A 13,227-nucleotide genomic window follows, 5' to 3' on the forward strand; every position below is an offset into this window, starting at 1 on the left:
TTGTTTTGCATTTTCCTGATGATTAGTGATGCTGAGCATCTTTCCACATGCTTATTGGCCATTGTACCCATTACATTTTTTATAAGTTGCAAGATATAGCTTACATGAAAAAATAAAAAGCACAGAGACTGTTTATTTAAAAGAATAATGATAAAGCACCCATATCTAGGAACAGAACATTACCAGAACCCCAGATGATGCCTGGATGACCTCATAAACTACAGCCCCTTGCCTCCAACTCCAGAGACAAGCACTTTTGGTATTTGTGTCCCTCATCTCTTTACTTTCCATGCGTCCCCTCTCTGTGTGCCCTGAAGAATTACAATCCAGTTTTGCCAACTTTTAAATATATATATATATATTGATTTCAGAGGGGAAGGGAGAGGGAGAGAGAGATAGAAACATCAATGATGAGAGAGAATCATCTGTCTGTTGCCTCCTGCATGTCCCCCACCGGGGACCAAGCCAGCAACCCAGGCATGTGCCCAGACTAGGAATCAAACCGTGACCTCCTGGTTCATAGGTCGATGCTCAACCACTAAGCCACAACAGCTGGGCAGTTTTGCCAACTTTTGAACTGATAAAGATAAAACAATTCTGTGGAGATCTTTCAATTACTTCTTTCCTTCCCTACTGTGTTTCTGAGGTTGACCTCTGTTTGTATGGCTGGCTGTAGTTGTTCACTGTCATTGCCCTATTGCAGTGATGGCGAACCTATGACACGCGTGTCAGAGGTGACATGTGAACTCATTTTTTTGGTTGATTTTTCTTTGTTAAATGGCATTTAAATATATAAAATGAATATAAAAATATAAATCTTTGTTTTACTATGGTTGCAAATATCAAAAAAATTCTGTATGTGACACGGCACCAGAGTTAAGTTAGGGTTTTTCAAAATGCTGACACGCCAAGCTCAAAAGGTTCGCATCACTGCCCTATTGTGTCCTGTTGAGTATACATGCCTCAGTTCATCCTTCCTACTATGACGGATGGACATCCAGATGGTGCCCCATTTGGAATTACCATAAATACTGCTGCTCTGAGCATCCTGGAGCCTCTTTCCCCTCCACATGAGCAGGTTTCCCCAGGCTCTGCTGCTTGCACTCTTCAGCTTTCTCAGGCTGCTGTGTTTGCACTCAGTTTGTGTGAGTTCTAGGGGTCCTGCAGCCTCACTCACACTCAGTAGTGTCAGAATTCATTCTGAATATCTTCCAGCATCTCTTGTTCAAGTCTCTGACTGCACTAAAATCTCAGTCATCCAGGCCGTCATGTCTCAGGAACACCTGCCTGTTCCTGGGTCCACATGCATCACACCTCTGAGCCTCGCTCTTTCCCACTTTTCAGGCCAAGGTGGGCTGGCCTGTCGGAACTCTCTTCTCACTGATGATACAGAGGGACATCTGTGTTATTTAGGTGGCTACTCATCTAGCAGCTCCAAGTGTCTGAAGGTCGTATGAGGGTGCTGGCACATAGTATGTGCTCTGTCTCATTAGGTGTCCTGATACCAGAGACTCAACCAGCCAGGATCTCTGTCCCTGAACATTCTGGATGCTTACAACATTGCTGACTTGTTTGATTATAGGTACTCTAGTCAAAACACAGGTAATCGTCCCTTCCTGTTGAGTATATTGACCAAGTATTATTGGTCACCTCCTCCTGGAAGCAGAACAATTAGTGCTGGGTGGACCCTGAATACAGGTCCATTCTAGGTGACAAATCTCTGTGTCCCCAGCACCCGCATAGGCCCAGGCCCAGAGGCAAAACTAACAATTACTTTTTGAATGTCTGATTTGTTATAGCATTCTGATTTTTGTTAGAAAAGATAAAATTGCATTTGCTCCATGTTTCAGTGAAGGCAGCTGAGCCTCAGAGATGGGGTGTGACAACCCCAAGGGCAAATAGCAAGTAAGCAGCAGGGAAAGCATTCACACCCCTCAGCAATAAGACCCTGCCTCTAATGCCTCAAACACCAGAATGCCTTCTCTAGGAGTCAGCTGAGCCTATTTTTCCCTGTAGATGGAATCATACTAACCTGATGAAGTGAAATAAGATGCTATATATAGAAGCATGTGTATAAGTGATTAATAAATGTTCATTTACTTATTCACTTATTCTTTCACTGTGTAACAAGAAAAAGTATTTTGACAATCTGGATGAAGAACTAGGAATATGACACACTATGACCCAGAAACTATGCTCACTAATACATCCCCATCCCAGTGCCTGCTATACAGTAGCAGCTTAATACTTGTCTATTAGGATGACATCAGGCCAAAGATGATGAGGAAGGAAGAGAAATTTCAGTTCCAAATATACTTGTTTCCACATTACATAGAGTTAAAAAGAAGGAAAGAAGGGAGGGAAGGAAGGAAAGAAAAAGTAAAAAACAACAACTGAAAACAACCTAAATACCCTGTGCTATGGGGGCTTTGGTAAATGATGTCTCCTCTTACTGCTAGGATATTCCAAAGCTGGTGTCAGCAAAATATGGCCTATGGGCCATCTCTAGCCTACTGGCTATGTAGATAAATAAAGATTAAATGAAAACCAGCCAGTAATTTTGCCTTTGAACTTCACAACAATGGAATCCTATATTATGTTCTTTTTAGTGTCCAACTTTTTTCACACAACATTACATCTAGAAGATTTGTTCTTATTGTATTAGTAGTTCATTCTTTTTCACTATTATCTAGTATTTCATTGCATGATTATAATTAATTACTATTTATTATTATTCCCATCTACATATGGTGAAACTGCAGTACAGAGATTTAAAGTAAGTTGCCCAAGGACACACAGCAGGTTCATGTTAGATCTGGGACTTAAGCCCAGGGTCCAGAATCTGTGCTCCTCCCCAACTCCCACCCCATACAGTACTGCCTCTCATGCTATGATGGTGGAAGCCCAAGGGGCCTTGGGAACTCAGAAGAAGGGCAACAGCATCCAGCCTGGGAGCCAGGGATAGATGTCAAGGAAGCTTCAATCAGAGCAATGGGTTTCCAAACTTATATGTCCATGGTGTCTGGCAGGTGTCATAGGTGATCAGAGCAGTTGATCTCTGAAAAACCATAACTTAAGGTCAGGTAGGTAATAGGGAGCAGTGAGGACTATGGCAAATTGAAGGATACCAACTCATGAGGAAGACAGCTGCTGGTATAGCTCCAAGTATTATTGCAATATGACAAGGCTGGCAGAGGTTGTGGTGAGCCAGGACACAGCAGGACTACAGCTGGCATTTCTTGCCAGATTCTGTGCCAGAAAGTCAGCACCACTTATTAAATAATTTGACTATCACCCCGGAGTTGCCAGATGCACTTTCTGTTTGCCAAAAACAAAAGAAAACAAAACAAAATAAATGCACATGGGAGTCTGCCTTTTAAATATTCCTGGTTTTTAAATGTTGGTTCACAAACCATTTTAAACCTGGGCAGGCCAAAGAGAACCTATGTGTGTTCTGGACTGGCCTGAACTGATCTAAGCGCATCTACATACCGCACAGGAGTTGGGAAGCAAGGAAGGCAAGTTAGTTCCAGGTGGAAGGCACAGCACAAGGGCTGGAGATGAGAGGAATTTGAATCCAGGCCTGAGTTTCCTGCACCAAAAGAAAAAACAAAAACCAAACCCAGCTAGTTGGGGCACGGGTGGGCCAGGCTGGGCTGGGTCCTGCGTGCAATGACCTGCGTTGTGCTCTTCCCGCCCACTCCTGCAGATCCTGGAGGAGAACATGAAGCTGGAGTGTAAGTGCCACGGCGTGTCAGGTTCCTGCACCACCAAGACCTGCTGGACCACGCTGCCACAGTTCAGAGAACTGGGCTACGTGCTCAAGGACAAGTACAATGAGGCTGTACATGTTGAGCCTGTGCGCGCCAGCCGCAACAAGCGGCCCACCTTCCTGAAGATCAAGAAGCCACTGTCATACCGCAAGCCCATGGACACAGACCTGGTGTATATCGAGAAGTCACCCAACTACTGTGAGGAGGACCCAGTGACAGGCAGCGTGGGCACGCAGGGCCGCATCTGCAACAAGACAGCCCGCCAGGCCAGTGGCTGTGACCTCATGTGCTGCGGCCGTGGCTACAACACTCACCAGTACGCACGGGTGTGGCAGTGTAACTGCAAATTCCACTGGTGCTGCTATGTCAAGTGCAACACCTGCAGCGAGCACACCGAGGTGTACACGTGCAAGTGAGCCCAAGACCACACTGCATGCACCCTCAAGTCAGGTCCACTGTGGGGAGGACCAGTGTCCAGCTGCACTTACCCTGCAGGTCACTTCCCAGATCTCCATAGGGAACTGCAGGAATGCTGAGCTTGCCTTTCCTGCTGTGGAGGCACCTGCGCAGTTTCCTGCAGACACTTTGGGGAAAGGGCTCTCCAGAGCCCCTAAGCATTCTAGTCCATTCCCAGCCTGCTCTGCCCTACCCCAGACACTGCCTGGGCCTCCTCGCTGCAGCAGAGCCTCGCACAGCAGGAACCCTGGATCCTTGGGCCTCATCATAGCAATATTTAACAATTTTGATTTTAAAAATAATATTAATTTATTTAATTAAAAAGAATCCTTCCACCTCATTGGGATCCGTTTTCTGCAAAGTGGACTGATTGCTTTCTTTGCAGGAAGATTTTGTCACTGGGACAAGGAACAAACTAGAACTGTACATAATTATTCTTTATGCAGATATTTCTACTAGTTGATTCTCCAAGTATCCCCTGCACTAGATGTTTAAGTACAGAGCAGATGTCATATATATATATATATATATATATATATATATATATATATATATATATATTTAAGCTAATCCAAGTTTGGAGATGTTTTTCACAATACATTTCCCATCTTTTAGTCCTCCCCAACTCACACTTCACCATTAGAAAAATCCAGTTTGGAATAAATAGAAAGATAGTAATAAAAGCACCCAGCAATTTTCATCTTTTGGAAAGTGAGCCACTGGATAGGAGAGAATGTTTTGTAAGAGACTATTTTTATATGAACATTTTATTTATTTTGCATCTGGCTGTATCATTCTGACACCTGGGCTTCTTAATTCCAGGACTTGCTCTGTGGTAAGGAGGGGAAAGGCCTGGGTGTGGAGTCAGAGGACCCTCACACAACTGGGTTTTCAAGTTCTGTTGATCAAATGGGCAAAAGTAGCCATGGATGCCTGGGCTGTCGTGTCATTGATATTACCTGGGAAAGGAATTAGACCTCCAGTCTTAGCCTATTAAGTTCAGGCTTTAAGAGCAAGGTCACTGAGCAGTGACCTCATGATTAAGCCATTTGGTGGGCAGGTGTGTGCATTGGGACCAACACAGGGACTTGGTCACAGCCACTTGGCAGAAGCCAGCTCAGGGAACTCCTCACCAGAATGCTCCTGAATTGCTGAGTGCCCTGGGCGATAGGGATGAGGCATAGACCTCAGCTAAAAGGCAAAAAAGCTGGGGTGAGAGGTTCCATGAGCAGCTGGGTTTCCTGGATGTCACAGCCCCAGGGTAGACTGTCAGAGAGAGGGATGCACGAAGCCTCTCTGCCCTGGGTCCCCCTTCTTCCAGTGCCTCTGTACTTGGAAAGCTTTCCTTAAGGAGGCCGTGGGTGTTCTGCATCCGTGTGTGTGTGTGTGTGTGTGTGTGTGTGTGTGTGTGTGTGTGTATGCACGTGCGCACACACACTTGCGCTGCAGCTTTAGGGAGTCTTGGGACAGTCATGTGACTTTGTGCTTTCAGGTGTCTCTTGTGTGCTCCTGTGTGTACCCAACTATCTCTGTTTCTCTCCATCTGTGTGCCTGAAAGATTCAGGGTGGTGTATGCATGTGGGTGTGTGCCTATGTATCTCTACAGGGCAGGGCTGATGGTGTTGAGTCAAACTATAGGGACCTTTGGCAATTGTGTTGAGTTACAAAGATATGGCACTTCTGAACTCTATGCCCACAGGTACCTCTGAGATCACAGCCCCATGGCCCCATAAACTGGGAGCCTCTCAATGTCTAGGCTGTATTGGACACTCCAGTGTCAGCACTGGGCCTGGATCACAGCATAGACAAATAAAATGGCTGGACAGTTGTTGATTTCTTCCCTTGGACATTTTTTTTCTTCTTTATTTGGGTATCAGGATGGGTAGGCATGAAGGAATGAGTGCATGGGTGGATGGGTGAATGAATGGGTGAGTGGGCAAGTAGGCAAGTGCGTGGAGGGGGGGGCGATTACTGGGTGAGGGAGGAGAAAATGCAGAAGTTTCTTGAAGTCTCCATGTCACAGTTTATCTCTGCCTCAGAAGCCTGCAGTGTCCACCATGAGCAAAGAGGCTTCTTAAGCCTTCAGCCCCTCTGCTCCCGACTGGCCTCATAGCACCTGAGAGTGAAGGAGATTCTGATCACCTCCCAGAGAGGCTCATTTAATGTAATCACATAAACATGGTTTCAGAAGCCACCCCATGTCTTGTTTAACTATACAGATGAGGAGTGGGCCTGGCAGGGGGCAACTGGGCTTGTGAGAAGAATGGCCAGGTCAGCTGCCAGCCAATCACTTGGCTCCTTAGTACACTGTTAGTTTCAAATGTAGGGACCTGCCTCCCCCCGAAGGTGCCCAGCTAAGCTGTGCTCTGAGCCTCAGTTTCTCCATCGCAAAAGTGGAATAAAAATACCTACCTCACAGGGCTGTTGTGAGGGTCCTTCCAATAATGATTGTATGGCACTTTGAGTTTCAAAGCAATGGATGGATGCTAAGTATTATTATTATTAATTATTGTTGCTATTATTACTATTCTCTCCATAATGATAATATTCTTAAAACATAGCTTATAAGAATACATATTTTGCTCTGTGTTAGGCAGAGATATCCCCCCTTTGTTTTACTCCTAAAGTGGCTTTTCAATAAAATTGCCATTAAAAAGACAAAAATCTTAAGAGACTGAAACAAAAAACACAACAGCAGAAAGTCCAGGACTATAGTTTGGAAAGCTCAGGGTCCAGGTGGATAACAACTGAGGGAAGTGAGCTGCTCAATGCAAGCCCATTGGAGCTGCATGAAGATGTGGGCATCCTCATAGTCAGACCCCCTGATTTTTCTTTAAGCCTCACCTGAGGATATGTTTTTATTGATTTTTAGAGTGGGGCGGGGAGGGAGAGAGAGACAGAGAAACTTTGATGCAGGATGGAGACATCAATCAGTTGTCTGCTGTATGTGCCCCAACCAAGAATTGAACCTGCAACCTATGTATGTGCCCTGACCAGGAATTGAACCCACAAGCTTTTGGTGTACAGAATGATGTTTCAACCAACTGAACCACTTGTTGGGTCAGATCTCCTACTTTTTTAATATGGAGCAAAACAGGACTGCAAGCTGAACTTGCCTTTGTGCCTCCAGTGTGCAGCCTCTGACTTGGACCAAATCTCTTGTTTTAGAGATAGAGAAACTGAGGCACAGAGAGGGACAGGACTTTTGCAAGGCTACATAGCAAGCCCAGCAGAGGGAAGACAAAAACAGGACTTGTGCCTCCCGGAAAGGCCAACAGAGTGCATCCCTGAGGCAACAAAATAATGTGGAGGGGTGGGGTGGGAGGGATGAAATTCCTACTGGTTCAGACTACCACAGGGTGGGGCAAAAGAAGGTTTATAGTTCTAAGTACACAAAGCACAGAGTTTATTCTTGATTATTATTTATTAATCATTGTATTGTTTTTCATATGAACAACTGAAAACCTACTTTTGCACCACCCTGTATGTGTTCTCAGGTGTGTGTGCAAATACACTCATGTTCTTCTGGACTTAAGTTTAGAACTAATTCAAGGCTCCACTGGGTGATGGGTCTGTGCTCTCAACCACTCTGTAGGGGGTGCCCTGGCAGCCAGCCAGTGGAATCCCCCAAACTCCCATTCTCCTACCCACACCCCTTCAATCAAGGAAACCCCTTAGCAAGACCCAGGTCAGGAGAGTCCTGGGTTGACCTGTTTCTCTACCCAAGGTAGAGTTGTCCCTTGCAATCTTCAAGGCAAGTTTGTGATGTGTTTCCTGAGACCCTAGGAGGGCTCCATCCCCACTTACAAATGAGGACCAACCTCAGGGAAGCAAGTGCCTTCTTCAAGACCCCAGCCCCATGAAATGGGAAACAGGCTGCAGTCTGGTTGTCTCACATCAGCCTATGGTCCTGAGCCTTCTGTCACCTCTAACAGAAGCTTAAGAAAGAAAGAAAAGGCAGTGGGTCACACAGGGCATCCAAGTCTGATACAGATCGTCATTGCCCACTTTTCCCCACCTTACTGAATGCATCCAACAGGCCACCAAGTCCTGGCATTTCTTCCCAGGGCATTGCATAGCCCACCTACCTTCCTCACCGACTGGCCACCATTGTCTCTACCTAGAAGAATGCCCACCTCCTCCCAGGCCTCCCTGTCTCCACTAATGCCCCCTCAAATCAGCCTTTCAAGCTCTGGCTAGCCCAATCCACTTCCTGACTATAACCAGATGTGGTTCCTCATTACTCTGCAGATAAAGAGCAGGTTCATTAGTCCTTCACAACCTGAAAGCCTTGCCTCTGCCTCTTCTGCACAGCAGTAATAGTGCCATTTGTGAAGTTATTGCTTTGTGCCGGGCAAGGTTCTAGCAATTTTCATGAATTCTCTCTTAACTTCACACCACCCTGTATGTCTTGTACCTTTGCTGTGTCCTCTGCCAGGAACGCCCACCTTCCTTTCCTCCACCTAACAGACTCTTATTCCTCTGAGGAGCCCTTCTTTGCTATTGCAGGAAGGATGCAGTCTGGAGCCACCCATGTGCAGGTGCAGCCTTGCTGTTCTTCTTGTCCTGAGCTACTGGAATCGGAATTACACTCTCCCTCACAGTGTTCTAGAGCCATCTTCCAGCTGAGGGCAGGGAGATGAAGGGATTCACCCACACAAATCACTGACCAGGCTCTATGACCGATGTATCAGTTAGCTATTGCTGAGTAACAAACCACCCCAAGACTCAATGACTTCAAACAATTGTATCATTGCAACTAAGTCTATGGATAAGTTGAGCAGTTATTCTGATCTCAGATGGGTTCCCTCATGCACCCATGGTTAATTGTGGGTCAGGTAAGTGACCCTGCTGATCTTGTCAAAACTCTGTCATATGTTTTGGAGTCAACTGGCTACAAGCTGGTCTAGAATGACTTTAACTAAGATGAATGGTCCATAATCTCATCCTCCAGTAGGCTAGCACAAGCTGGTTCACATCAGAGTAAATGATTCTGAAAGTAGGAGCAGAAGCTGCCAAACTTCTTGAGGCCCAGGCTCAGCACTGGCACAAGGTTAGGTCTGCTACATTCTATTAACCAAAGCAAGCCACAGGACCAGACCAGATTCAAGGTGTTACAAAGGAGACTCTTTTTCAATGGGAGGAATTGCATAGTCACATAGCAATGGGTGTGGGACAGAGAAGGGACTTAACCACACACAAGACCATTGTGAAGACATTCACATTTGCTGTCCTGAGCAGGACATAGCACTGATAATGTGGCAGGAACACAGCTGCTCTGTTTAATGGGCCCCCCAAACCTCAGCTTCTCCACCTGTCCATCACTTGTTCTAGAGTCAATCTTGTATCTTGTCTTTTTCTACCCCAGTCCATCAGCAAAACCTCTTGAGTGTACTTCAAAATATACCCAAAGGTAACCACTCTGTCTGCATACCCACCAGCCATCTGTGTGTCTGAGTCTGGCCAAATTCTCACCATACCTAGGTCCTCTATGTAGGTCATATTGCCAGACCACATTCCCTGTTTCCCTTGCAGTTGGGAGTCACCACATGACTGGGCTCTGCAATATGGAGTAGGGATGATGTGCTCCACTTCCACGTCCATCTACACCTCCTATGCTCTTTCCCTTCCACTGGGGCTGTATGGTGTGGGCATTAGAGCCACACAAAATTGGTTCCTATGCCCCTAAGGGTCCACCTGATGATTAGAAACACCCATGGGTAAGAAATCTGTTGTGGGAAGCCACTGAGATTTCTAAGTTCTTCTGTTACAGCACAGAGGTCCTCCCTTACTAGACTCTACAGTGGCCTTCGTTCTGTTCTTCCAATATACTAGGTTTCACCCTGCCTCTAGGCCTTTGCACATGATGCTCTCTCTGATTTTTTTCTGCATAGCTGAATTTTCCTGGTTAAAAAGGATTGACTCAAATGCCAGCACTTCAATATGCACCCTAATCACCCAGACTTCCAGCACATTTCATCCACCACTTTTGTTTTTTTGGCATTTACCACTATCTGAAATGATATTTCTCACTTATTAGAGGTTTGCAGTACAGTAGTTAAGAGCATCAACACTTGCCTTGGCCAGGTGGCTCAGTTGGTTTGAGCATCATCTCATACACCAAAAGGTTGCAGGTTCGATTCCTGGTCAGGGCGTGTATGGGAGGCAATCGATCAATGTTTCTCTCTCTTTCTCAAATTAATAAAAACATATCTTCAGGTGGGATTAAAAAGAAAAGAACATCAACCCTGAAATCAGATGCCTGGTGTCCAAACCTGGCTCTGTTATTTACTGGCTGTGTAGTTTAGGGTAACTAACTTAGACTTTCTGTGGCTGTGTTTCACCTGTTTCACCATTTGTAAAATGGGGCAGCAATAGAATCATCACAGTGATTAGATGAGCTGACCCATGTAATAAAGTGCCTGGTACACTGCATGGGCCATGGAGGTGTGAGGTGTGGATATCACTGTGTTTGCTCCATTTCGTGGGTGCAGGATATCGGCTGTCTTTGTTGCCACTGGGTTCTTAGTGTGCAGCACACAGGGTTAATAAACGTTTGTTGAATAAGAATGAAGAAAGAGCTGGAGCCCATTTCCAGACTCACCCGGCCCCTGCTGGGGAGAGGGTATCAGAATCAGAGCCGGAGAACAAGAGACCAGGGGCTGGAGGGTGTGGAGACAGACCAATCCCCTTGATGCGGTCACAGACACATCTGCTCCATTGACAAGGTGGCTACTGGTTGCCACAACAACACTCCTGGCTCCAGAAGAATGTGCTGGAGACAACGGGAGAGCTCAGCAGCCACCTCCAACTTAGCCCCAGATGGCAAGCTGCCTCTGACACAAAGAAAGTGTCACACCCTGTGCTCTTGCACGCTCACACACCCACGGCCGCTCATAGACATGGAGTGAGAGATCCAGGGGGACCTGCACACAAGGCCAAGGGGAGGCATCACAAAGGAGGTACAGACACACACAGCTATCATGGCCAGAACTGAGGCAGACCTCATAAGAGATATACACAGGCCACTGCAAGGGGCCCAGGGTCACACTAACTCGATGCCACCCACCCAGGGGCTGGCCACTGACTGGTCAACTTGTCTCACATGGGAAGCCATGGCTTGACCTTCACTATTCACCTGTGGTCCCTGACACTTGCAGGCCCCCAGTTTGTGTGTGTGTGTGTGTGTGTGTGTGTGTGTGTGTGTGTGTGTGTGTGGTGGGAGTCACTGTGTATAGGTTGGAGGAGGACACAGTGCCATCTCCCTCAGGAGGGAGGCCACACCCAGAGTGGAGGTAGTTGAGTATGAAGAGAGAAAACTGCTGAGGCCTTACAGCTACAGTCCTGCTCTCTGGCCAAGATTCTGGGTTCCAATCACAGCTCTGCCCTCACACTGTGGAGAGAGAGGATAAGCAAGGCCTTCTGCCCTCAGCCCCAGTGTCCTCACACTCACAGCAAGTGCGCGCAAGCGTTTCATGTGGGGATCCCCAGTGCAGTCAGGGAAGACAGCAACTGTGAACCCCACATCCACTAGATAGCACTTGGCACTGCCTTGGAACTGCAAGCCTGGGCTCGGTCCCCACTGTCATCGGGTTTGGGGTAGGTGCCAGGGACTGTGGGGGGCTTTTGCTTACTGTAGGCCTCAGACAGGGTTTCTGAAAGCACATTCCCCAGACCCTCTCACGGGGTCAGGAGGTCAGGAGGTCAGGAGGTCAAAGCTATTGTCACACTCCTTCTCCTGAAGGTGCCTGGCAGAGTGCTCAGGCCAAGTGACTAGACGAGACTTCACTGCCAAAGTGACTGAACACAGTGGCTGATGTGAGGCACTAAAGAGATCTGAGAAAATGTCAAACAATGACCCTCTTCTCACTAAGTTTTGTTTTATTGGTTTTAAAACAAAAAGCTATTTTTCATTAAAAATGTGTTATTTATGTAAACATAGTAGATTCATTACCATTGTTTAAAATAAACTTTTTATTGTTGATAATATTACAGATATCTCTCCTTTCCCCCCTTTACCCTCATCCTCCCAGCCCTACCCAATTGCCCCTGTCTTTACTACACTATTGCCAGTGTCCATGGGCTATGCCTTTAAGTATATAAGTTCTTTGGTTTATTTCTTCTCATCCCCCAACCCCACAATGAGGTATGTCAGTCTGTTCCATGCCTCCATGCTTTGAGTCTTATTTTGTTGGTCATTTTATTCTGCTCATTAGATTCCACAAATAAGTAAGTTCATGTTATATTTGTCTTTCTCAAATTGGCTTATTTCACTTAGAATAATATTTTCCAGGTCCATCCATGATGTCCCAAAGGGTAAGAGATCTCCCTTTTTAATAGCTGCATAGTATTCCATAGCGTAAATGTTCCACAGCTTTTTTAAATTTATTTTTTTTATTGATTAAGGTATTACATATGTGATCTTATCTCCCCATTGCCCCCCAAGCCCCCACTGATGCCTTCACCCCCCTGTTGTCTGTGTCCATTGATTAGGCTCATATACATGCATACAAGTTCTTTGGTTGATCTCTTCCCCTTACTCCCACCCTCCCTACTTTCCCTCTGAGGTTTGACGGTCTGATTGATGCTTCTGTTTCTAGATCTGTTTTTGTTCATCAGTTTATAATGTTCATTATTTTCCATAAATGAGTGAGATCATGTGATATTTATCTTTCTCTGACTGGCTTATTTCACTTGCATAATGCTCTCAAATTCTATCCATGCCGTTGCAAATGGTAAGAGTTCCTTCTTTTTTACTGCAGCGTAGTATTCCATTGTGTAGATGTACTACAGGTTTTTAATCCACTCATCGGCTCATGGGCACGTAGGCAGTTTCCAAATCTTAGCTATGGTGAATTGTGCTGCTATGAACATATGGTTCCTTTCTGATTGGTGTTTCTGGTTTCTTGGGATATATTCCTAGAAGTGGGATCACAGGGTCAAATCGAAGTTCCATTTTCAGTTTTTTTGGGTTTTTTTTAGTATTTTTTTTTTATTG

The 13,227-nt window shown here is 45.8% G+C and overlaps 1 protein-coding gene across 1 annotated transcript in view; it reads left to right on the forward strand.

Annotated features, from left to right (window-relative positions):
• Positions 1-4,587, forward strand: part of WNT7A (Wnt family member 7A) — a 104,559-nt gene extending 99,972 nt beyond the window's left edge. Inside the window, exon 4 of the mRNA XM_081086162.1 lies at positions 3,710-4,587. Coding sequence (XP_080942288.1) covers positions 3,710-4,189 — 480 coding nt within the window. The 3' untranslated portion in view covers positions 4,190-4,587. The remainder of the gene's footprint in view (positions 1-3,709) is intronic.
• The last annotated feature ends 8,640 nt before the right edge of the window (positions 4,588-13,227 follow it).

This window comes from Myotis nattereri (assembly GCF_964212035.1).
Source record: "Myotis nattereri genome assembly, chromosome: 3".
Taxonomy (NCBI): Eukaryota; Metazoa; Chordata; class Mammalia; order Chiroptera; family Vespertilionidae; genus Myotis; species Myotis nattereri.